This window comes from Leuresthes tenuis, unplaced genomic scaffold (assembly GCF_036924035.1).
Source record: "Leuresthes tenuis unplaced genomic scaffold, fLeuTen1.0.hap1 SCAF_15, whole genome shotgun sequence".
NCBI lineage: Eukaryota > Metazoa > Chordata > Actinopteri > Atheriniformes > Atherinopsidae > Leuresthes > Leuresthes tenuis.
The window spans coordinates 22,836,338-22,862,106 of record NW_027325369.1 but is presented as its reverse complement, the minus strand read 5'-3'; the positions used below and the strand labels follow the sequence as shown (position 1 = coordinate 22,862,106).

The 25,769-nt window shown below is 42.5% G+C and overlaps 4 protein-coding genes across 7 annotated transcripts in view; 2 read left to right on the top strand and 2 right to left on the bottom strand.

Moving 5' to 3' along the window:
* itpk1b (inositol-tetrakisphosphate 1-kinase b) overlaps positions 1 to 9,532 on the top strand; it is a 29,219-nt gene extending 19,687 nt beyond the window's left edge. For all 4 annotated transcript variants that reach the window (XM_072366113.1, XM_072366111.1, XM_072366112.1 and 1 more), the window contains exons 6-11: positions 3,727 to 3,825; positions 4,028 to 4,068; positions 4,367 to 4,532; positions 5,582 to 5,649; positions 5,747 to 5,909; positions 6,843 to 9,532. In XM_072366113.1, coding sequence (XP_072222214.1) covers positions 3,727 to 3,825; positions 4,028 to 4,068; positions 4,367 to 4,532; positions 5,582 to 5,649; positions 5,747 to 5,909; positions 6,843 to 7,114 — 809 coding nt within the window. In that variant the 3' untranslated portion in view covers positions 7,115 to 9,532. The remainder of the gene's footprint in view (positions 1 to 3,726; positions 3,826 to 4,027; positions 4,069 to 4,366; positions 4,533 to 5,581; positions 5,650 to 5,746; positions 5,910 to 6,842) is intronic.
* Positions 1 to 18,101, top strand: part of LOC140270210 (ankyrin repeat and SOCS box protein 2-like) — a 129,726-nt gene extending 111,625 nt beyond the window's left edge. The window contains exon 9 of the mRNA XM_072365319.1: positions 18,091 to 18,101. The gene's annotated coding sequence lies outside the window, so the exon portion shown is untranslated. The remainder of the gene's footprint in view (positions 1 to 18,090) is intronic.
* On the bottom strand, positions 9,674 to 16,048 carry plk4 (polo-like kinase 4 (Drosophila)). Its single transcript, XM_072365712.1, has 15 exons — positions 15,864 to 16,048; positions 14,985 to 15,080; positions 14,595 to 14,690; positions 14,028 to 14,142; positions 12,943 to 13,909; positions 12,778 to 12,866; positions 12,174 to 12,520; positions 11,985 to 12,089; positions 11,735 to 11,837; positions 11,506 to 11,655; positions 11,174 to 11,402; positions 10,987 to 11,089; positions 10,445 to 10,582; positions 10,230 to 10,336; positions 9,674 to 10,088 (listed from the first exon to the last, which is right to left on the bottom strand). Exons 1-15 carry the CDS (start codon positions 15,891 to 15,893, stop codon positions 9,977 to 9,979), a joined length of 2,787 nt encoding a protein of 928 aa, XP_072221813.1. The 5' UTR covers positions 15,894 to 16,048; the 3' UTR covers positions 9,674 to 9,976.
* hspa4l (heat shock protein 4 like) lies at positions 17,369 to 25,009 on the bottom strand. The gene is made up of 19 exons (XM_072365317.1): positions 24,650 to 25,009; positions 23,641 to 23,698; positions 23,388 to 23,528; positions 23,093 to 23,215; positions 22,903 to 23,002; positions 22,692 to 22,825; positions 22,360 to 22,604; positions 22,194 to 22,270; positions 21,967 to 22,118; positions 21,751 to 21,857; positions 21,465 to 21,598; positions 20,873 to 21,069; positions 20,477 to 20,551; positions 20,009 to 20,152; positions 18,594 to 18,719; positions 18,397 to 18,504; positions 18,161 to 18,280; positions 17,906 to 18,067; positions 17,369 to 17,812 (listed from the first exon to the last, which is right to left on the bottom strand). Exons 1-19 carry the CDS (start codon positions 24,754 to 24,756, stop codon positions 17,624 to 17,626), a joined length of 2,499 nt encoding a protein of 832 aa, XP_072221418.1. The 5' UTR covers positions 24,757 to 25,009; the 3' UTR covers positions 17,369 to 17,623.
* Positions 25,010 to 25,769: the final 760 nt, after the last annotated feature.

The window sequence follows — 25,769 nt, the reverse complement described above, 5'->3', positions numbered from 1 at the left end:
CTTCATGTCAGAATGACCGGGAGGATGATGATAAGAAAAAATGTTAATTGATGAATATCAAGTGCGTTCTGGGTTTTCATTTGATGAAAAATAGATAAAAAAATAAAACGATTGCATTTTTCTTTTCTGAAATAAATGACTCATAATTCTAATTGCAGCTTGAGCCTCTGAGAGGGCGATATTGAGAAACACATTTCTCTTAGGGGCAAAGCTGTGTTTGGAGTTCAATTTAGAAAATTAGAAATCCTGCTGCTTTGCCTTGGAGGGATGCAGAGAGAGCAGCAAGAGGCGATGCTGGGGTTTCTAGGAAACCAGCTCTAAATAGCAACAAGATTTCAGCCTTCCAACTAAACAGTAGCATAGAGAATCAAGTAATGTAACTTGGCTGCCTGTTGTTTTCTACGTCTTATAGCTCAGAGCAGCGGGAGGCCATGAGCTGAATTTTAGGCTTTAGAACCGGCCTGTAGAGGAATTCCTTCTCAGCTACACTTGTAAATTTATTTGTTTTAGTGTCCGATGACCTGCAGAGATAGGAGTGAAACAACAAAGAAAGACTAATTATGTAAAAACATTTAAAAAGCTTTTTACTGTCAAATCCCGTAAACGTCGTCCTCGGCTCCGCTGGGTCTGCAGCAAGCATGCAGTGTTTAGACAGAACTGGAGATTGATCCTCCCCACCACCCCCGTATCCCTAAACCTTCCACCAGAGCCAAACATGCACACTATTATAAACTTGGCCCCCACGCTCTCATCCACCGTTCCCTTGTCTCTTTCTTATAAATCTTTTGCTTGGAAGTTTAGATGTTTTCTGTTTGACAAGGTTTGGGTCTTTAGATGGTTTTTGTTTGACACTTTTCAACACCACCGGTCTTTGGGAACTCGGTGATGTAATCGGGACGTTTCCCTGTCGGGGGTGTTTTCTGAAAGATGCGCTGCTGTTCTCGTCCTGGCGAAAAAGACATCGGCAAGAAGAGCAGGAGATGACTGATGGGTAAACCTCCAGGCTTCCTGCTCCCAGCACGGCCCGGCGGAGTGTGGAGCCAACACTGGAATAGACCCAGCTGCTCAAGGAAAAGTTGGAGAGCACAGAACAAGTGTCTGCCTGTGAAGAGGAATAAACGTGTTCTTTGTTTGTCGCAGAAAAACCGAGAAGTTCTAACCCTACTCTAAGGAGGTTTAGTTTTATTAAAAGTGTGAAAGCACATGTTTTAATTTCACAGAGACATCAGAAGGTGCTCACTTAAAGGGTCATTCTTGGTTAGAAAAATAAATAAATAATGGATTCGCTTTATTTTTTTTCCTCATAAGTCTAACCACAATTCTACATTTTTGTCATTTATTTCAAGTAAAAATAAATTAAATATCCCAGTTATGTAACTGTTCAGACCTTCACCTTGGAGGGTTGTTCACCCTGTGGCATAAATTTAACCGAAGTTTCCATTATGGCAGAAGAGCTTGTATTTCTTAATCAGGTTGGATGGGGAGTGTTGCTCCACAGCTGTTTTTAGGTCGGATCAGAGATGCTCCGTCTGACGGGCTCACGAAGGGCTCTCACAAAGTTTTGATGAAACAGTTCTTGTGCTTTCTTGCTGGAGGGTCCCAGGTCATTGTTTTACTCAAATGTAAAGCACTCAGGATTGCTCTAATTGTTTTTCAGAAGTTTTCCTTTCACTATCCTGACAGATCTCCTTTTTCCTGACGTAGGAAATGTAATGTGACAGTCCTCGTTAGCTGTGAAGTCACTACAGGGACAGGTGTGTGCCATTCCTGATTACTGTCCGCTGAATTTGATTAGCCACAGGTGGTCTCTTGTCAAGTTGTAGAAGCACGGATCGCTGATAAGTAGGACGCAGCCCGACTCGAGTTAAAACAAAACAGCCGAACACTTGCACAAATGGGATGTTTCAATAAAAGACTGAAATATCCCATAAAAACAAAGTCAACTGTTTTTTGCCTTGTCATTTAAAGGATTTTGTGTTAGTTAAAGTTGTTCAACATAACATAAAAAACTGAATTCTGAATTCTTTAAGTAGTGAAAACGCTCCTCTGGCTGCAAATTTATTATCAAAAGAATTACCAAGTAATCTCTAAACCATCCTGAGGCCATATCACCGTAACAGTAGATGATTAACGCTGAGTCATGCTGCCTGATCACATCACGCCTCAGCAGCACGTCGACAGCTTGACTGCAGGTTTGTTTTTTTTCCCCCCAGAAGTTATAGTCTGCGTTTGCGCTAACCGTAGACCCGGTTCCGGCCCTCAACGCTCCAGATAATGCAGGCAGATGAGATTCTACTGACCTCAGCACTAGTGGAGCAGCGAGCCCTTGCCGCTGCGGAGGCCCCCAGCACACAAAGATCGGCATCTTTCTATTGTGTGTTTGTCATTAGACATTTGCCAGCTTTAGCTTTGGCCGAGTCATGATTTCCTGTGGTGCTATCTGTAATCAGCTGCCTTATCGTCCCGTGTATCTTCTGTTAGAAGGGAAACTGCAGAAGACAGAACGTTAATGTAGATGAATTCTGAACCCTGTTGGGTGGTTTTTGCTGTGTTTTGTTTGGGTTTGGTTTCTTTCTTCCTTCTTTTTTTTCCAGTCTCTATCCGACTCTGGAAACCTGCTGCAACAGGATGTGATGTAAAACCATCATGTAAACAGATTAGGTGTTTGATGAGATTGAATGGAAATATGTGAGAAAGAGGCTGACTATTTCCAGTTAATAATGCTGCTGTCTGTTTACACTGTAACACTTTTTTCGTATGTTGCTAGGCAACTGGTGGAATATCAGTCAGGCTTGTTGCCAGCCCATCAGGTGATTGATCTGATGACTCCGTAATGTCACCTGGTTTGACTTGTTCCTCATGAAACTGTATTTCTGCCTCTTGTTTCAGCATTTTTTATTCGCGTGTGTGTGTGTGGGGGGGAGGTCTTACTCATGTAAGGGGAACCTGAAACATTAAGAAGTCTTGTCATTCTTATGTGGACAAAAAGGATCCATTTTTTTCACATGATTAAGGGCATGGTTCGGTGAGTAGTATGAGGGTTAATGTTGGTGTCCAGGAAATGAGTGAAGGCAGCATGATGGTGAGTGTTTTGTTTGGAAGAACAATGACAGTCTCAGGCGGGTTCTGCTCTGTTAGTTTTGCAGACTTGTCACAAGGACAGAATATAAAAAGAACTGTTTGACCAAATTAACTTGAGCAAGGTGTGTCTTTGTGTGGGTGTGTGACACATCCATCTGTTTCTCATATCTGGCAGGTCTTAACACCGTCGACAGCTGAGACCATACAGGAGTGCAAATTAATTATCACACCTACTTTACCAAAGCAAGAGTTATTTTAACAACCTGCTCTGATAGCGGCACCAAACTCCACCTTTTGTGCATGATTTGTTCTACGGCTTGTGGGAGTTTTCATGTTCACAGCAGTATTAGATCATGTAAATAATGTCTGAAAAACAGCTGAAAAATCATCAATAACCGTCCTCTCGCCTGTTTCAAACTGTGGTAAATGTCTTTGGATGTTATGGTGCCGTTTGTGGGTTCAGGGAACTTTTGATGAGTATATAGTTCTTAAATGTTATCATTGAGATGGGTGAGTGCTCAAATGTATAAAAGGTCGAAGAAAATATTTGTGCCAATTGTCTAGTAAAGACAGACCGTGACTTTCCGTCATAAAACTGCTTCTGGTAATCTCTCAACTCCTTCTCTGCTGCTTCTCTTTTATTAGATGAGAGGATTTGCTCTCCTCCATTCATGGTCTTGAACACAGAGTGCAGCCCAGATGTGCTGGAGCAAATCAAGAGGCAAGGACTCACATTCCCCTTCGGTGAGTATCTCTGCGTCGAGTTGTTTTAGACCTTGTATGTTGCATAACCACCAGTTTTGCATTCTTTTATTTTAGTTTTCAGCCACCAGTCGAACATGTCTCGCGGCTCCGCTTCTGTGTCCGAGTGTTTTCACAGTGCTATCGTTTGAAATCTGACTTTTAAGTACTTGGTTTGTTTGCTAAGATTTCATTTCCTCCTCAGTTTGCAAAACACGGGTGGCTCATGGCACCAACTCCCACGAGGTAAGAGGCCGCAGGGCTCAGAGGTCACTCACACCCTGCACAGTCTACTTTGTACACACTGAAACACTTGTTCTGTCGCAGGATTGTCAGTTAACTCAAGTCCAAACAGCACAGTCAGATAAAGTGCTTTTTCTTCTTTATCTTTGTCAGCTAAAATCAATACCACAGTCAAGCTGGCCAAATGATCTCCCTTCCACCACAAATACAGCATTGAATGAAGTTAAGATTTAACCCGTCTCAAACAGACGCTGTGACTGATGATCTGAATGTTTAACTCTTTGACGCTTCCTGTCCATAGATGGCCATTATCTTCAGTGAAGAGGACCTGCATGATGTGAAGCCTCCATGTGTGATCCAGAGCTTCATCAACCACAACGCGGTGCTCTACAAGGTGTTTGTGGTGGGAGATTCCTACACTGTGGTGGAGAGACCCTCCCTGAAGAACTTTCCTGCTGGACCTGCAGGTGAGCAGAGAAAGACCGACAGGTGCAGAAGTCCAAGGGCGAACAGCCAGATGGATCCGTCTGTACAATACGCACAAATTACCCAATAAAAGACCTCATAAAATGCTTTTATAGTCCCTGTCATAGGACCTATTCGCCCTTTTAAGGAGTGCAGCAGAGTGCAATTGAGTTTGATCCCGTTGGTACATAGAGAAAATAAACATGGGGAGGGATGTTTTTCTCCATAAACATGTCAGAAACTTTATCCATGACGTGATCTGAATACAGGGCTGTCCCTTGGCACGGTTGAATCCAGTATTTGCATGTGATACAGTAGAGGCCCTCATGCAAACTATATTCAGCATCAGTGTAGTAGTCTGCTTTGTGTAACAGTGCAGAGAGGACAGTTGCTTTCTGCCTGGAATGCTGGGGGGTACAACAGGAAAGCTCGGTGGAACACATAAAGCAGCATACCACAGTGCTGCATTCTCACAGGGTTTAGATGTCTGCCCTCTGTTGCCTGAAGCCTCATCTTGCATTTTCTTTCTGGAAGGTGGCGGGAGAGGCTGCACGAAACAGACGAACATGCCAGTGTTTGGAAAGAACTCGGTATGAGAGATGGTCTATCCCATTTAGACCTCTGTCTGTTGTTACTCTGTCTGAGATAAACTTCAGTTTTATCCGTCCAGTGTGGAAATGAATGACCCCCTCTGCCCAATATGTCATCACCACGGCTATTTATGAGTTTAGGGGCTTATTTATTTGGACAGGGATTGAGTTTACATTCTCCACCCCTCTTCCTTCTCTCTGACATCCGTTGATGTTAATCAGAAGTGTGATGACAAAGAAGAGGAAGGCAATGAATTTTTCGGTCCATCCCGTCACTTTTGCCTTCACCTGAAATGAGAGTATTTTACATCAGGTGTTGAACTTGGCGAGCACTGTGGTTGCCTGCTCGCTCTGTGTCGTTAGTTAAGCTTTGCTGCCCCCTGCTGTCCGTGTTGAGAAATGTGTTTAGACTGTAAAGGAAATTCTTTTTGACTCTGGTTTTTCCCTTGCTCTCACTTCAGACAGGAAAGCCATTTTCTTCAACAGCCACAATGTTTCCAAACCTGAATCGTCATCTGATTTAACATCGGTATGTTTAAAACATCATCCAGTTTTTTTTTTTTTTTTTTATGATTAGATGTTGAATTAATTCACCTTTTACTGTTTGTTTTTTTTTGTCACCTCAGAGAGAGCACGTAGAGGGAGTGTCTCAGCCGCCCAACGATGATGTCATCAGAGAGCTGTCCAGGTCATTGCGACAGACGCTGGGCGTGTCCCTGTTTGGCATCGATGTCATCATCAACAACCAAACAGGCCAACATGCCGTCATCGACATCAATGCATTTCCGGGTACCTGAAAGCTTCTACTCACATGAACAGTTTATGTCTGTTAAAGTCTTGTTTTCCCCCGTAGCCAGTGATTGGCACAGTGATGTGTGACACATCTGTGTCACATCTGTGTTATACTAAACATTTAAAGCTCCAAAAAACCAGTCACGGTCACTTCCGGGGCAGACTGTAGTCTGATGCCGACTGCATTTTCTGGTTAAAGTAAGCTCAAAAAAAGTGATGTTTAAACTAATTATGTCTAGCTTTGTTTGTTATTTTCTTTTTATCTTGACTCGTTACAGTTAAATGAATGTTAGATATTTGTGATGAATACAGACCTAATGTGCTTTATTTTGATTGCATTCGGATCTAATTTGGAGAACAGGGTTAGGAATTGTAACTCTGTGACATGGAAAACGCACACTTGCCAGGACAAGATAAATAGCTTCATGCTATTCCTTCATTATTTCTTCAGGATTTAAGCAGATTAATCTGTAGCTGATTTAAAGTGGGGTATGTGTGTTTAGATGTTGTTGCTGTGATCCCACTATATGCAACTAGAGGAGATCTTAGTGCAAGGGAAAGGCCCAGCAAAACAAAGTCCATCAAAGAACCAGCAGGAACATTTGGAGGGGACAAATTAACCGTTTGTCAGGAACATTGAAAGGCCTGTGCAGTTTGATTTCAGCGTCTTTGGGTAAAGAAAGACATCATAACAACATCCACTGAAGGAAAGAACACTCGTCTAGATGGTCAATATTTCACTATTCAAGTCTACTATGAAGACTTCAGAGGGTTCACATCAACACTCAAACTATTGTTGAATGTTATACTTTGTTAAAGGGATAGACGGTTCTGGAACAACATTCTTTAAGCTCAACCTGCAGCAACTTTATACTGTATAACTGTATATTCTTGCCTTTTCCAATTGTTTCTTCTGCCGCGTGTCTCCAGGTTATGAAGGCGTGCCCGAGTTTTTCAACGACCTGCTGAACCACATAAGCAGCGTGCTCCAGAGCCACACCCCTGACTTTGCACCTGCCACTGAGCAACCCAAAAGCCTGCCGGTGAGCACCACAGTGCCCAGCGCCGCCCCGCCAGCCTCGGGCTGCTGCAGCAGCGTGCGGGGGAAGGAGTTGCAGAGACTGGGCTGCAACTCGGCCATGTCCCCCAACTTCCAGCAGCACTGTGTCTCCACAATAGCTACCAAGGCTTCCTCCCAGTGACTGATCCCCTGCTCTACTCTCTTTGATCCCTGTACAAAAAAAAACTGATTACCGTGGTGACAAAAAAATAATAATTATAATAATCATAGTAATTATGATGTTAATAATATATCTAATCAAAAAACAAGCCTTTTCCTATACAGTTACTGAAAATATTGGTGATTGGGTGTAAGCTTTTTTTTTTTTTTTCTCTCTCTCTGCCTTTTGTATTTTTGGTTTTGTCTAATGAGACTTTAACAGTACTGTAATGTGAACTTTTGGGAACTTTCGCCTAATAGCTGATTTTATTTTTCTCTCTTGTGTGAGATCTTTGTAATGAAAGGGTCCAGATGAGGTAGCTAATGGGAACGGCCTAATCCGGACTGGAGAAAGTTGTGCCACTAAAATGTGCAATGTGTCCCCCCCACCCCCACCCCACCCCACCCTCGTATCTCACACACACGGACATTTACACACAAGCACATTTCTACTGCGACAGGTCGTGTGTCTTTGTACTCTGGTCAATACCACTGACGAAGAAGAGATGGCTGGGCATTTGAACACTACTCCACAGATCCCAGGCTGCTGTGTGGCCAACATGATGCATCCTGACTCAACGTGGATAGAATAGTTTTATTTTAATTTAGTTTGAACAAACGTGAGAGTGCCATCAAATCTACTGTGCAGGAAGTGACGTCTGCCTACAACAAATCATTATTATTTTCAAAGGTTTAAAAAGGAAGAAAAGTGAGTCTCCATTACCATGTGACCAAGTTATTTTTTTTTTTGGTTTGTTTTAATGATTGTTGTTGCACCCGTGCGTGCAGGCCTTGTTTCTCTGTATGTCAGTTGCCGGATGTTTGGTGTCCAACAAACAAACGCCATCCTTAAAGTCTCAGTCAGAGTCGCTCCGGTTAAGAAGACGAGAGGATCACATTCCCCCTTTTTTGTGTGTGTGTTTGTGGATGTTTTCTGAGAAATTCCATGATTTTGCAGAATTCCAGTGGGATCTTGTGAGATTCCTCACATCCCCTCATGGGTTTGCTGTCTCCTATAACGGGAATCGCCATGTGTCTTCTGTCCTCGTATCGGTAATGAGAGCAAATCTTCTGAGGCCAACTCCATCGATCGTCAAATTTGGGGCTGCTGTGTAGCTCGTCGCTTTTAACGAAAAGAAAATGAAATGATGATAATAATCTACTAAGATTTAGATAGAATGTGAGATCACCCAAGTAAATTGGGTGTTAATTATCTTTGTCATTATTAAAAAAAAAACAAACAATTGAGTAAAGATTTATTCCCATATAGCACTTCTTAAAAAATGGCTACTGCTAAACAAATCAACAGTCCAGGCTGTTGGTTTGTTCCAAGCTCAGTTCTGACCCGTCTTCTCTTCCAGCTGCTGTATTTGTATCACATGTTTAAATGTGGTGGGAGGAAGTCAAAGCTGTTGTTCCCAGTGTTCACTGTGAGTTTTTTTTTTTTTTTTTTTTTACTCCAATTTGTTAATATCTTTGTCTTGACATCTACTAAAGAGCAACTTTATTTTATTGAGATTTTATGGGGAAAATGTTTTATATGAATGACACGAGAGCCGTGACGTGGGTTTTTCTTCTTTTTTTTTTTTTTTCTTGGAGCAAGTGGATATTTACTCGAGGAACTGTAAAAAGCTGGGTGGTCTGGCTGCGCGGGTGCTGTCAAAGGGACAGATGAGCTTGCAGTTGTGTCTAGTTGGAACGAGTGCCAACCTGCAGTGCGTACAGATCATTGCATTCCTGGGAGCCTGCCTCCTCCTCGGTTGTCCCAGAGAGCTCCTCTTTGCCATCCGATGTCCTCCATCAGTGTCCGAGGGGAATGTCTTCACGCTTGTCCCGTGGTTGTAAACTGCAGCCACCTGGACAGCGTCTCTCTGGGACAAAAGAGTGACGGCAGGGTTCCAGAACATCTGTTTTCACTTGACGCTGCACTGTAGAACTCCGCGGTTAGTATCTGCTTTTAATTCTCACAAATTTCAGTGTTTTGATACAATTGAAATTAACAGCAGGTTTCAGGGGGTAATCTGGGTGTTTTCCTCACCTGGGAAAAGTGGCAGTGCTGAGGGTGTGTCCCTGTTTAGGTCAGAAAGGCTGATGTCTGTGCACACAACTTCTACCATGTCCCATCTTCTGTTCCTTATTGTGCTTCTAAATGGGAAATAAATGGTGAATCCTACAGTTGGTCATTTCTGCAACCCGGACAGTGTCATGCTCCCAGCTTCCACCTGAATGTTTTCTTCTTGGGTGTCATGTATAATACGTGTATATGCAGCTAGGCTTTCATCTGTAGTTTGTTTTGTATCAGTTCTGTAATTAAGAATCCACAATTTTGTGACCTTTTTTTAAATTAAAGGGCCAATTCAACAGGGCAAAATAAACAAGTGAAACCTCCTGTCTTAATCAATACTGCGTTGGCTCTTGTATTTATAGCTCACCTGAATATGTTTGAACATATACTTGTTTATCAACTGTGTATAACTGAAACCGTCAGTTCAGTTAACAATCACTTTAATTTCTTTTATACAAAAATCACTTTACGAATATATTGAGTGTGAAGAGAGGACTGCAAACCAGAGTGCAGCAGTTCTCCACCCGGCCTCCAGATGTTTATTGCATCATCAGTCACAGAGTTCATAGATATGGAGACGACACAAAGTCAAACTTTCCCAGCTATTTTAGACACTATACAACAGTCACGTATTAAAAAAAATATATCTTTTCATAATCTTAGTCTTCTGTACACGTAAAAACAGCCAACAGGTAGAAGGTATATTTACAAGAAACGCCAGAGAAACGAGGGTATAAAAAAGGTTTCTAATGCTATTTTTCAAGTTCTCGGCTAAGAGTCTTAGTGGGTTTGTAGATGATGCGCCGTTGGGTTCGCTAACTGTCCCAGAATGGTCGAGAGACAGTGCAGCTTCTCCTTCACGTGTTCTGGCAGCTTCTCGTTCTCCTTATACCTGTAGAAAGGACACGTCTTAGTAGCAGTAACTTACACCAGCATTTAGCATTATCTAGTAAGAGACTTAGGTCAATTACACGTATATTCAAACTCCAGTAACAGGCTGTCAATATGCGCTGACATAAGCGGCTTTTCATACCTGGTGACCCTCCCCTCAGGAGATGTGTAGGTGATGCAGGAAACGCCTGCCTGGACCACCAGCTGAGACCCATCGTTGAACTGCACCCACACCTCTCCACTCGTCAGCTTTAGGTATAGAAAGGAGAAAAAAGAAGAAGCGATCCGATCGTTTAATGTCAAAAGTGATCCATGCGCCCAATTCCCGAATATCAGGGCAATTCATTGATGGATTACCTGCGATGCCCATCCGACATTGGGCACAAATATCGACTTGACCACCTTTCCTGCGCTCTGAGCCAGATCCTGTCGCACTGGAGAGTGTTTCTTACTCAGACTGGCCGAGGTGAAATCGGAGCCATCGTAGGAGATCATCTGGGAATAAATGTTTACAATTTTATTGACCGTATCGGCCCACACCGAGTCTAAAGAGCTTTTAAATGCACTTCTTTTTCTCAGTGATATGTGAGGTAGTATCAAAGAGGTGCTGTTTAAATCCCGTACACCTGCTGTTCCTATATTCTGAACTTTGTGGTATCTGTACTCATTGATTAAGGCTCCTTATGTCACTGAAGTTTTACTTAATGCTGATTTCCTTTGTGTGCTACAAAAATAAACAGTGTCTTACTACCAGACCCACATTAAAACAGTTCATTTCTCTCCTTTCCGGTGGGCTGCTGCTGGAAACCGAGGTATGTGGAGGCGTGAGCTGAACAAATGATCTTGCTTTTCAGGAGAACTCCCAGTGATTTGTACATCCTGAATGCTGAGACACTTACCGAAGGAGTGATTTGTGGAGGTTTAGGAGGTGAAGCTGTATCAGGAGGCACCTGCTGCGAGGTCACAGACGATAAGGATGGAGAGTCTGGGGAGGCAGGTCGCCTACGAAAAAATGACACGTAAAAACATGTCCCGGAAGAAAAGAGACAAACGAGCTGAATTTGACTGAAGGACGCTTCCTCTCACCGGCCGATAGTTATGGGGAAGAAGGGCACTTTCATCGTGCTGCGCTGCTCCTCTGCTGTGATGGCGGCCTCCAGCGACAGACACATGTTGTGGCCCTCATCAGACAGCTCCACGTACAGCCTGCTCTGTGGGCTTAGGCCGCTCAGCCCCACCTCCCCCTTCACAGTGTAAGACTTCCCACTTTTCTCCACAACTCGCACCAGTTCTGACGTCTTGTGGGTCTTTGCTCCTACACGATATAGTCATTACATTTTAATTCATACAGATAAGGGGGTCCCCGTCCAGCTTCCTTGTTAATAACACCATGTGATCACCACACATCCATGACTCACCATCATAAAAGCAAACTTCCAGGTCCGCATTGGGGGAGTTCTCCATCAGCATGACCTTAGCATACTTGGTGTAAAGAGTCACTTTAGGAGTCTTGGATTTCACAAGCTGCACAAACTTGGAGGCATATTGGTATTTCTTCCAGTATTTCTCTGAGAAAGAGATGGACATTAAGGCATACTTTCTAATTTTACAAGAGAAACAACATTACCGATGTGTCCACCTGAATACCTGGAAGGTCTTCGTAGCTGCAAATGAGAATATCTTCTGGAGGAGCTGGGGGGCAGTCCAGCACAGGAAAACCCTTTCCACCATTAGGCTGGTATATTGTCACCTACAACAGATATCAGCATTAAGCTACTATCTGCAAGAGGAAAACTACAGGTTTCATTATGCTGAAAAGCTCAAAACATCATGCAATATGCTATTCAAACATAATCAGTCACATATGGAAATTTAAAACATAAAACAGTAATCGTACCATTGACCCGTCGCATGAAATTTTCAGGACTTCTTTCACCCTTTCTTGCCCACTTTGGCTTTTTAACAACTCCATGCAAACTTCCCCAGTGTCCAAGATGCTCACCTGTAAGGAAAAGGGAATTCAGCATCATCAAGTAAGCCAACTGCTAATAAAAAAAATGTAAAAAAGATATAAGCAACATCTTACAACTGCATTTTTGGTCTTCTGTCTGATAGGCTTCAGTCTGGATGCACACAGCCGCGGGACTGTGTCTCTCAGTGTTTTCTTCTGTTTGTCTGCACTGGGTTTAGCTGAAGGAAGGTTTAACTCTCTGCCATGAGGAGGATGAAAATCGTCTCCAGGTGTGTTTTCCCTGTACGAGTCGGGGTTGGACGGAAGCTGGTGGTGCTGTTGCTGCTGGTTGTGGTGAGGGTTCCCACCTCGGCCCATGGACTTGTCTGTCCAGGAATTGTGAACCCCTAAAGGTGTTCTGCTGCTGTGGAAGCTGCCACTGCTGCTGTGAGTGCTGCTGTCTGTGGGCCTCTGTCCTAAACCTGAGAGAGAAAACAACATATTTGCAAATCTTCACAATGCTGAAGGTCTTTTTAACATTTTTCCATTGCTTTTTTCATTCCTTTAAACTCAGTTGCAGTTGAAATGTATTTACCAAGTAAGATCATTTCAATCACTTTCACTGTATTCTTAAACAAAGGCACCGAAACTCACAAAAACTTCTCAGAGTGAGAACCTTAGTTAAGAATCTAATCCAACACATGCACAAATAATTGTAAGGCAAAACTGCTAAATTTACCGTCATTATTGAGCCAATTAGACACTCCTTCCAGGTCCTGAAATTGTAAATTTGACGGATGTGCCATCTCTGTTGATAAATACCCAGAGCTGAAACACAAAGAGAGATGTGTTAAGTCTCAGTAAATGTGGAAAATGAAGAGAGAATCATGAACAGAGTCCTTACTTTGCAGACTGTTTGACAGGGAGAGAGGGCAGCCTGCCATGCTCTGAAAATGGGTGCCGACTGGAGGACACGGGGAAGACTTGTCGTCCTACTGCAGCCAGAGTCTCCTCTGAATGGCATCTCCCCAACTCAGTCGGAGAAGAACTCTGTCCTGGTGCAGCAGAACTGCAGCGATCTGACGAATGAGCCCTCCTCAGGAAGCGAGAATGAGGGAGTCTGCCTTCTCCACCATAATCTGCTCTGCTCCTGCCTTCTCTGTGAAATCTGTCCGGAGGAAGCTCCTGATGCCACTGGTCTCCCTCCTCAAAGCAGGCACCGTTGGGATGGCGTGGAAGGCTTGAAATGGGTGTCATGCGGTTTGGCAGAGCAGAGCCAATCATGTGCTTGGTTCGCCTCTGGAGACGGGTGCCACTGCTGGCTGAGGTGGACGAGATAGTGGCGATGCCGCTGTCTATGGACCCTTCATCCCCCAGCCCCACCTCTTTGCTCCTGACCAGCAAGTTCTGGGTCATGAATGGGTGATCCAGCACTGCAGAGAGGCTGGGCCGCTGGGCAGGATCTTTCTGCAGCAACTGATGGATCAGGTTCTTAGCCTCAGGAGAAACATGGGTAGGCATCTCATAATCCCCGAGAACCACTTTAGACAAAGTGTGCTTTACTGTGTCTGTGTCAAATGGGGGGCGACCCATCAGGAAGGCGTAGAACATACACCCCAGGGACCAGACATCCGATTCCAGGCCATGGGCACTGCGAGTGGCCACCTCTGGGGAGATATAGTTGGGTGTCCCACACATGGTGAAGTGCTTTTCATTTGGTAGTTTAAGCTGAGTGGCCAGGCCAAAATCTGCTATCTTAATGTTCATGTTGCTCGTCAGCAGAAGATTGGACAAGGTCAGATCTCGGTGCAAGATGCCGTGAGTATGCAGATACAGCATTCCTTTCACTATTTGATGCATGAAATGTCTTGCTGTGGAACAAAAAGAATATTCTTAAAAAGGCAAGCCACCCACAACGCAGATCAAACATTAACAGCAACACGATTCATCTTTGTTTATAGTTTTTAAAACACAATACTTCTGCCTGACCTTCATCCTCAGAGAAAAGCATCTTTCGCTCTTTGAGGTAGCGACTCATCTCTCCATTGTGGCACATCTCCAACACCAAATACACATAGTTGCTGTCCTCAAAGTAGTTGTAGAGCTTCAAAAATACACACAGTGGACATGCAAAATATGAGTTCATTGTTCTTAAAATGATTTTACTGCTGTGGTCCAGAAATACTGTATTAGTGGGAGTACCACCGCCTGCTTCCCTGGTTAAACTCAGAGGTTAAGATTAAACAGGCTGATGTCTAGTCCTAAATTGGTGAAGTGGAAAAACTTGGTAGAGTACCCATAGCACCACACAAAAGTATTCTCATGAGAACGCACACAGCTCCACATTACATAACCATGACAACAGTGCAAGCTTGATATACACAAAAACTCCCTTGGACTACATCTAGTGGCGTCTGCCTTTGTCTGTGAATATTTTAGTGAATTGTTTCAACAAGTCCACAAAAAAGAAGAAAAAAAACATTCATATTTCTTGGATCATCCAAACGGACACATATACAGATGACATAATGGACTTAGCGTTGTGCTAAGTTTTACCTCAAGGATTGAAGGATGTTTCAGCCGGCATTGAATCTCCACCTCGTTTGTCACACGCTGCACCATGCCGGCTTTGTGCATCGCTTTTTTGTCAATCTGCAGATGGAAACAACAGGGATAATTATACATCTGGCACTCTTAGGAATAACATGCAACGTGAAACTGTGCCGCCACAGATTGGTTAGGTCTGGGGGCTAATTATCAGTCTGTCTGTTGTAAAGACGGTTAACAACTAAAACATCATTTCAAGGGAGTCAAGGGACCACAAGAGGCCCAAGGGAGGCAACCAAGGTGTAATCATCAGTCGGCTGTTGGCAACAGCTTGTGTGTTGACTAAGTATCTGAAAAGCAGTCAAAGAAAGAAAGAAAGAAAGAAAGAAATTATCTTACCATTTTGATAGCAACCTCCAGACCAGTCTTGATGGATTTTGCCCTGTAAACGCATGCAAAGGAGCCTTTGCCAAGGAGGGTAAGGACCTTGAAGTCCTACATTCAAAGAAATAAGAGCAAACACTGAGTATCACAATAAACAGAAAAAAATTGACTACAGATAAAAACACCAGTCTCTTTTGATTCCGATGACAGAATCTGCAAAAGCTCACACCTCAATCTCCCCAGCTTGACATGCACTCTCTTTCTCGTAGTATTGAAAGAAATACTGCTGAACTTGATCGAACATCATCCCTCTCGCCTGCGACATGCTGACTGTTCAGCAAAACGTTCAACACAGCCACTAACGACACCAAATCCCACCACAACAAAGGTTAACTGTCAAACAAGCCACCAACACCTGACGCTGTCATATGGCCAACCAGAACCTTCAATTATCCCGGCTTTCCTCCCGCTAACGAGGAACACTTGCAGCCGTTTCCAAGCAGCACCTTGTGTTATTAAACTGATGCTCCCTGGAGAGCCTGGGTAAGATTTCTAACTCAAGCACAGACACTGCAGGCACCACGTAGATACTAAGCCAACACTGAGAAATATAAAAACAATCTGGCAATGTGTTTTGGCTTTTAGCAGCAGAGTATAACACATACATTTGTGTACGTGTGTGTATTCCGCCGTGAAACACAAATATATCGAATACATTTCTTTAAAATGTATCAGACTGAAAGCCATTGCTCTTTCATCCAGCGACTAATACGCAAAAAAAATGTTTAAACGGCGACTTTAACGTAACCCAAGCCTTTAAAAGTCATCGCTCGCTAGCACCACCGCTGCAAGTGAACGATGGCCTGTGGGCGTTAGCCTAATAAAGGAGCTCACCTCAATTTTTTCGCCGATAGAAACACTCATCGTGTCGTGTTTTGGGCTTGCGGATGCATGCGGGTTTGTAATAATGTTCCCAGATCAGCGGAGTGCATCAGGACTCGGTGAAGAAACGATCAGAGGACAAATAAACGTCGTTCTCCCGTTACCCTCCAAAACTTTGCCATTTCTTCCATTTTGAAAATATCCGCCCGTTACTCCGTGGCCGCGTCACATGCAACGTCACTTGACAACAACAGGATAAACCACGCCCCAATTTAAAGGAACCACTCACAATAATAAAGAAAAAATGTTCAGGCTCCGCACGTGATGGCTTCCTTGAATTTATACAATTTAATCAAGTCACGCATAAAACTGCATAATATGAATTGTTTTGGTAATCTGTAAAGCATATACATAGGCATATTTTTAAAGTTTTGTTTTGTTCCATATTTAACAAGTTATTGCCTAAATTTAAGCAAATTTATGGCGTGGACTCAAACGGGCATTAAGCACATACTGTATATCAATATCAAAGTCAGATTAGAACAACAAATGACAAATTAAATATATTATGAAGCAAGTGTCATGGTAGAGTATTTAGGATGGGCAAGATACTGAACCTCAGATTGTACCAGATACATTCAGTTGTATGTTGCTTTGAAAAACATTGCCTACATAATGAGTAATAACTTAAAGTTTATGTTCTTAATTTATGTTCTCAGTTCTGGTCTTTGAATTGAAAAAGTTGCAATGGAAGCATTGAATATGGTATATGACATACAGTCTTAAAATATATATGGTATGTGTTATGGCTTTCCTAACTTGGTATTGTGTAATTGTTTAAAGATCGTTTTAGCGTTCAGTGATAGATTTTCACATTTTGCTTTAAAGACATAAAGAAAATCCTGAATTGGCATGTCTTTGTGCAGATTTTGTTTCTAGAATTCCAGTTTTGAAAGCAACTCCCTCTCATTTATAATCCATTCATACACCTTTAATCTCAGCAGCTTTTCAGTTTTTTTTCAAGTTCAACTTTGGAAAATCAAATAATTTCAGACTAGAGAATTTGTTGTCTTACAGACAAATATATTTATTTTTTCCATCTTAACATCCCATAATTTGAATATGGAAAAAATGCGAGAAAACAAAAAAAAGGAAATAGCCAACCCATCATTTACTAAAGAAACTTGGGGCGTCAAGCATTTCCATCATTATACTACTGACATATTGTTTATATACATGTCTACGCTGGCTGCTTTAATTTACTAAAATAATATTTACAGTTTCTAAACATAAATATCTCTTAAAACAGGTTAAATACAAATATATATATATATATATATATAATTTAGATTATTGCATATGAACAATAGTTCTGCAATAGTAATTGTTTGAACAATCATTATCTAACTTATGGGCCACAGCAATTACTGAAGATACTGAACGCTTAAGAGAATGGAAAGCAAACACAAAGCATACCTTTCTGGTACGGAGAAAACAGCTTAAAGTCAGAATCCGAATTTAATCAATTGCAGCATTCTTTTATTTCTTATGTATCTCAAAGCTCTGAGAGAGTAACACACAGTACTGTCACACATGAGGATGAAAGGTTGAAAACAAAAACCTCCAAAAGTTAAGTCCACTGGGAAAGGACACAAAACTAATTCACTAAAGTGGCTGGTGAGGATTGAGAGATGGTCCCAGGAATTTATGTTTCTTCTGTCTAAATAGTGCGTGATGGCAAACGCAGTGATATCGAGGAGTTTGCTTCAGCCTCAGTCCACCTCCATCTCTTTTGTGCCAGGCTTTGTTTGCTGACTTCCCTTTGCATCTCCCCTCCCTTCAGCTCCTTGCTTAGCTGTTGGGCCGTTATGAGCTCCACTGTCTTGATCGTTCACTTCAGGAGCCTCCTCTACTGTGGGCTTCGGCCTGTTGATCACCGGATTACAAACATCCTCCAGCTCCTGGTATGCAGATAAGTTGGCAGAGTAAAATCAGCATGTTTAATCCTCACGACTGGAAGATGAGAATTAAATGTAAAAAAGTTATTCACGTACCTGGATTTTGGCAATGATGTCTGCTACTTTAACAATGGGATCTTGCGTTATTGCAAGTTTGCTCTGCGCATTCATCTTGTTGTTCATCCAGCCCATGCTTTCATTCAGACACTTCTCCACAGTGCTCATTTCCTCTGCATTTAAATGCATGAAACGCTCATCCTAACAAAGAGTTTGGGTCAAAGAAAGTCCTCAGCTGGTCTCAATTTTTCTTTGAAAAAGATGTAGATAAGTCAGAGGTTCAAGAGACTTTACCTTTTGCCTGTAAGAATCTACAAACTTCATGTAGAGCTGCAGTTTCTTTCCCAGCTCTTCGAAAGCTCTCGGCCTGTCCTCATTTTCCCTGTGCCGCTCCTGAATGGGCTGTCCCAACCTCTGAGAAACAGGATTTATCGTGATGAGGATTGTCACCTTACATTTGTGGATCCCTTGGAGTTTTTAAATGTGCCAAGTCAAAAATACAAATATTCTTTTATTAATTGAAGACAAACCTTAAGTGCATCCAGCTTCTCCTCATAGACCTGTTTTGGTTGGTCCTCTCCTTCCTCATAGAGCCAGTTTTCTGTATCCTCCAGCATCAGCGTCAGCCGATTACTATCCTGTTATAAGAGACCCAACACAATAAGACTCCTTGCTTTGTTTATTCTCTGCTAAAATCGTGTTTATGATATCAGTGTGACTGGCTTACCTCCTCTGTGATGTACTTTTGATAAATCCCACAGAGTTTTTCCCGCAGATCATAAACATACTCCTCCACAGCATTTTTAGCATCATTCAGCTCTTTCACTAGTTTGTCCTGGCTAATCATCTGACGCTGTGTGGGGAAGGAACAGTCCAAATAATAAGCATTACCTTATATCTAACCAACAAACTGTAGCAACAAAAATGATCTTAGAGTTAAAGCAACACCTCTGATTGATTTCTTTTACACATTATAACCCAAAATCAGAAAAGTGATCTGGCATACTGATCAACATGTCCATCCCAGAAGCCTTAGAGACAGAGAACTTGACCCCACTTCTGAATACAGCTAGCATAAGGCTTCCTTTTTTCCACAGTAAAGTTTAAAGAGACATTTCTGAATGTAACTCTGTATTTTAGTGCTTGACAAAAGTCAGCTATTGACGAACGGGCCTGTCATATTAAACACTCAACAGTGAAATGTCAGTTTTTTTTTTTACATAACTGTGATCATGGTTGAATAATCATCATATCTGTTTCCATTCACTTGCATGAAAACAGCTCAATATGTCTGACAGAAATGTAATATTTCCACATTGCTGTAAATACAGCTGATTTACTAATTGCTGTGTGGATCCTCTTTCAATGACATCAGCTTATGGCTGTAGACATATGCGCCTTGTAAAATTTAGTTGAGAAAGCTTAATAAAGGTTAGGCAAATTATTTGACTTATAGCTTTTTCAGCAGAATAAGTTGGAGATGTTGGCAATTTTATATCTAAAAATCACCTCTGCAGCTAGTAATGAAAATTTTGCTTTTAGTTGTGGCTTCATGTGAAGCTGTGATAAACTGTAATTTTCCAAAAGAATCACTACGTTTAAATATGTACTATTAATCTAAGATTGAAACAAGAGACTGTTGTTCCTTTCAGATTGTGCCACTTATTAGCACTTTGTCTGGACCATCCATCCATTCTCTATGCCCACTTTATCTTGCTGTGGGTTGTGGGGGGCTACAACCTACTCCTGGACAGGTTGCCAGACCATCGGAGGCCCAACACAGGGAGAAAAAACAACCTGGTATGGTCACATTCACACCCGCATTTCGAATCGCCAGCTAACCCAAAACATATGTTTGGACTGGAACCGCAGGAGAAACCCATGCGGACACAGTTTGAAAATGCAAATTTGAAAAAGAAAGGCCCCATCATCAGACCAACACGTTTGACATCAACATGCTGTACCAACTGGTTCATTAGAAAATGCTAAAATGTCCACAAAACGCTCCATACACAAATAAACAATCCAAACAAATTTGACAAGTCAAGGTCTAATCAAATGCCTTTTAGGTTTTAACCGCACAGTGTCATTTAAGGCTTGAGCGTGACTCAGCTTTTTCAAAGGCAAGCAAGTAGCCCTCACCTCATACTCCACAAAGTTAGTAAGGACGTCACTGTCGAGCTGTCGGATGTTGTTGGCCAAGATGGGAAGATCAACACTCTTCACCTTGACTTTGGGCTTACTTCCTCCTGCTGCCGCGTCCTGCTTTTCTCCAGCTGCCCCTTCCTGGAATCGGAAAGAAGAACACGTAAATCTGGCTTTTCAACAGCACAGAGATCTTCAAACAGGGAGTACATTATAAAACTAAGATTTATCTATTTTTTCACTAATTCATATAACTTTGTACTTCCATAATACATGTCAAGAGCACTGAAATTAATTCAGTACCTGCAAGTTATTGTGGATCATATGTTTTGGACTTGCAAGACTGGTGTCTGTATTAGTATCAATACTATGTGGTACATGCAGGAAGTCAAAGGGCTAGGTGAATGGCTTATATCAAAACTGTAAAATTGTTTTAGTGTTTCCCTGAAATGGAGCCTGACTAACCTTACTGCTGGAACCGTTGTCCTCATTCTGCTGGTCCCCCTGGCTTTGGCCCTCCTGGTCCACCTGCATATTGGTCTAAGACACAACACAATTATTCATTTGTACAAGCTTCTTTACAAGCTATCAAATCTTATCAATATAAGACACATCTAGCTGCTTTAAATGCAACTTAAAATCTTAGAATTGCAAAGATGTGCATTCTGAAAACGATGAGATGCAGAGATGTGGAAAAAAATTGATATGGTCTGTTACTATTTTACAGTCTCTGGAACCAACATCAACTAACATCTGTTATCATTCCAGTCTATCCAACAGTTGTTGGGTTGTTTTACTCAGACTGTCACAGTAACGCTGAGTTTACAAAAGCAAGTTCAACTGTGGCAATGCTCATCGTACCGGCTCCTCTGCTCGGCCTTCATTCTGCACCATCGGCTCTGACTCAATTTGCATTTCCTCTCCTTCTCCTTTCTGCTTCTCTATCAGTGACGCGCTGGAGACACTGAAGATGCCGTGAACGTTGACACGCACTTTGACTTTGACTTTGGAACTGTCTCCGTCTGGCTGGGGAACCACATTCTGCACTGAAAAGCAGCCTGGCAACATATGGAAAGAAAATGAGCATGTTTGTTATGGTGCCTCTACGACAGGAGCTCAACATATTCCTCTGACAGACCTGTTAAAGATGAAAAAACTGACAGCCAACCTGTGAGTAAACATCAACCCACCACATACATCTGATGATGCTGTCTGTCTGAGTCATTGCAGCCCATCTGTGGGAGCCTTATTCCTAATTTACATTCAGGTTGTAGATTCTTACAGGGACTCAGCCACAAAGGAGCAAGCTACACAGAGATCATGAAACAGTCACCCTACTTGCTGTAGACTTGTTTAGATGGTAAAATGAGGCATGTATTAGCACAGGTAAACAGGTGAAGATCAGCTTGTCTATGTAAAAGTTACCACCAAAGAGCAGAATTGGCACGGTTACCTATCCTGTGATCGGAGTAGGGGAGCTCCTGAGGGCTACTGTAGAAGGCTTCAAGATCGAAGGGTTCCTTCTTGTGGAAGGTGATCACTTTGGAAAAAGGAGCAGCGTGATTCTTACTGAATACCTCACACTCTCTAGGACAGAAATGCAGCAAAAGAAAAAGCAGAGTCAGGGAGAAGAAAGCCAGCACAGTCAGCACATACTGGACCGACTACAGAGCCGAATTGTGTTCTGTATTACTGGGTATTGTCTGGCTGCCTGGTATAGCTAATAAAGATGTCTTTACCCCAATCCATCCTCTGTTGGTGACTTCCAGCGGAGGGTAATGGGAAATGGAACCACGTCAGTGATGGAAAATTCTCGAACCTTAAATGCTGGAGATAGAATTGCGCACTACATCCAAACACACCACACAAATAATTAACACGTTATTAACACAGTTTTAGAAACGGAGAAATAAAAACAAAAAATTCTGCTCCTGCTGTCAGAAAAATAATCCTACCTGAAGCGCACAGCCTCTTGCTACAGCTTCGTCTGCATTGAGCGTGGTGCTGACGTCTTTGCAGAAAAACTTGGTGATCCTCTCTTTAATGGCCGGGATTCTTGTGGCTCCTCCGACTATCTCCACTGCATAGATGTCATCCCGACTCAACTCTGCCACAAAACACACACATTGGTGAGTGTGCTCTTCTTTTATTCGATATTACCAGTAGAATCCAAGGCACGTACTTGATTGTTCAAGGGCTACTTTCAGAGGCATCTCCACCCTCATCAGATATTGAGCGCACATGTCTTCAAAGTGTGTCCTGCGGATTTCAAATAAGGATGTTTTTCAATGCTAACGTTTCCACATTAGACATGTATTTTCAGGGGAAAAAGCGAATAAAAACTGTACCTGTTCATCCTGCCGGAAACATCAATGTCATTCATGAAGCACTCTATGTTCAGAGGCAGGTCGGAGGAGTTGGCACTCATGAGCTTCTTCAGCTTTTCGCACTCCTGGTGCAGCCGAAGCAAAGCCCTGGGATTGTCCCTCACATTGAGCTTGTACTTGGTCTTAAACTCCTCACAGAAGTAATCTACCAGCGCCTCGTCAAAATTACGCCCTCCAAGGTATGAGTCAAATGCTGTGGCAAGGACCTGACAGATCACAGGGATGATTGAGCTTGGCTTTTAGAAACACAGGTATAAACGAGGTTTGAGAAAGCACAAAGGTAGGAGGCTCACCTTGAGTTTGCCTTTGTTGAACGCAGTGACAGACACCTGGAATGATGAATGCCCCATATCCACAAATACCACATTTCTTGGCTTCTCTTCTGGAGTAGGAAGGTCTTGTTTGTAGATCCCATAAGCCAACGCGACTGTTAACAAGAAAGGCTTTTATTTACATGTCTTTCAGAGCAAATATTTCATCAGATCTGTCATTTAAGACACTGACCTGCAGTGGTGTCATTTATGAGCCGTAAACAGTTCAGCCCTGCAATCTGAGTTGCATCAAACACTGAACGTCTTTCTGCATCTGTGAAAAAACCTGGGACCTGTAAAACCACAGACCAGAAATCAATGTGTTTCCTCCAACCACATGTTGAACTGTGCAGGCAGCTTTCTGTCATCTTTTCATCACTCACAGAGATGACACAGTCCACCACCGGCTTCTTCAGGGCGCTTTCTGATGTCTCCTTCAGCTTGGTGAGCAGCATCCCAGCGATCTGCTCAACTGTGAACACTTTGTCCTCCTCCAAATAACGCACCTGTAAACACAACACATGTACGCCCAAGACACATTTAACAGTAACATGATGTGATATGTGCATCAAGCCAACTTATCGCGGTCAGCTTCACAGCATTATCAAAGCAACAGAGGTGTGCAGAGACAGGAGGGAAAACAGAGGGGAGCGTGCTTGAAGTTGGGAAGCGCTTTACCTTGATTCCAGTGTTTCCATTCGGCAGCTGATGCAAGTTGTACGACAGTTTGGGCTTTTCCGCTTGAACAAATGGATCGTCGAATGCTCTGCCGTGGAACTTTTTGAAGCCATGCACCGTATTTTTGAAGTTTGTTATTATCTGTGAGAAAAATAAGGGCACTTTTGTTAAGCTATACCTTCTCTGGATGATTTTAGAAACACAGACTGTAGAGCTTAGGATATTTAAGACATATTTCTTTGCACGATCTTACCTGACTCTTAGCTGCATTTCCAATCATGCGATTTTTGGAGGCCAGAGAAACACAAGCCCTAATTGTGGACAAACATATTAGTTCATCAGGTAGGCTGCAAGACTAGTAAATGTGTTAACAGACGTGGCAGACTAAACTAAACTGAGAGTTTGCTAAAATTGAAGAAATGTCACGAGCGAGTCTGAGGAAGAACCACAAACTAGGGCAGTGAGTCGAATCAGATCACCTTTAAAATGAAGCTCCTCCTAAGATCAAAGAGAAATATCACATGCATTCAACTCTTCGACAGCAAAGTATTGTTTGCTGGGAAAGATGAAGGCTTCTTGTTCCACAAAGTGCATGGATCCATTTCACACAGGCTGGCAGTGACAAGGCACTCCCTGGTTTCACCTTGCCACTAAAATATCTCCTTGCCTCGTTCTCCCGTGCAGCTACACATCCCTGTTTGCAGGATGCTGCAGCAAATACAGTCTTACTAGTTAAACTAAAACAATTAATCTCTTTTTAAAAAAAAATCAAACGGCGTTACCATTATGATGGGATTTTAAATCAATCTATTTTTCGGGGAGGCTGGGCTCCTGAAGATGTAGCTGTCGAGCGGGCCACATTAGACGCAATGTCGGTCATGTAAAATCCTAATAATCTTCCATTACAGCATATTTAATGCTAACCTTACATAAAATATTTAGCATATAATCTAACGGCATGACCTTTCTGAGTTGCTTAACTCGGGCAAGTTTGTCGCACAGTGCGCAGCTCCGTGGTGGTTATCAGGAGACACTTCTGTAAGAGGAATGTCATTTCAGAAACACCGACACAAGCAAATCCACCAGCGGCTGTGACTGTAAATAAACCAGCAAAAACAGGCCCCAGCACCACCACCATCACCCCTGGCTGACTGTGTACCACACCGCTCAGTCAGTGCGCCTCCGGTAGCAGATATTGCGTAACAAACTCACAGCCGGACCGCGCTTCACGGTTGATGATGTCTGTCAGTGTTAATACTTACGGTGTGCATCTGTCACTGTAATCATTGGCAACGGTTTCAATGCCCCCGCTCCTGGCCACGGCGATGTAACAATTTTGGAAACCCACATCAATCCCTACCACTGACATTATGAGCGCTCTTAAAATTCACCTCTTCCAAGTTATCCTCCGCAAAGATCGCACTTACACCTATAAGGGGAAAAAATCTACAATGGCGGTCTATTCTAAAATAAAATGTTATGAAGCGGGTCTTCAGCTCTGCAAATACAGCTCTGCTAGCGGAGGGTGTACTAACTGAATTACTAGCTGTTATGTAAGTCAAGCTGTTTATAGCAAACTCTTTCAGTGTAATCCCAGGCACGGTGATGTCCAGAGCGGATTCTCCTGCTCCTCAGCGGCCCTAACATCACCCGGCGGCTCTTGCTGACGGGATGCTGCTAAAGCCCTCCCCAGACGTTTCTGATTGGCTGCTTGTCAACCATGGTCCGTACGTGATTGGTGGCACGACTAATCGACAACAGAAACATCTAGAACCCCACGAAAAGAGGGACGTTGGACTACGTCACTATCAAACAAAGCAGTGACGTAACGCAAACGTTTGCCCTGAAATCCAACTGCCAGGTACAATTTTTACGCTCAGATCTCACGTGACTGAGAGCTGTTAATTTATATACAAATACCTAAATATCTGAACCTTGTATCAATAGAAGTGGTGATATTCTAGTGAATAAAATCGATATATGATTATAATTTTCATATTTATTCATTCATTTCTCTGCATTTTTTAAAATATATTTATTTGCCTCAAACAATTACTTTATTTTTGCTTTTTAAGTTTCCATTGTGGAATATTTTACATATCTATCTTTAGACCTTTGTCATTCATCTCCAATAGCTTTGCTATCTCTCTATTTCTTCTGTTTTATTTTTGTGATTCCCATTTTCTTATTTTTTTCTGCTATCGCCCACTTAAATGTTAAGTGGTGATGCCAGCCTCTTGTTTTATAGGCTACTAATCTGTTGCTTATACCCCCGAGTCACAGGGATATATTATTATGATTTCTCCAACTGGACCAAAATGTCATAATGTTGCACAGTAAAACCTGCACTGCAAGCAACTGACTTCGGGTGAGCTGAGCTCT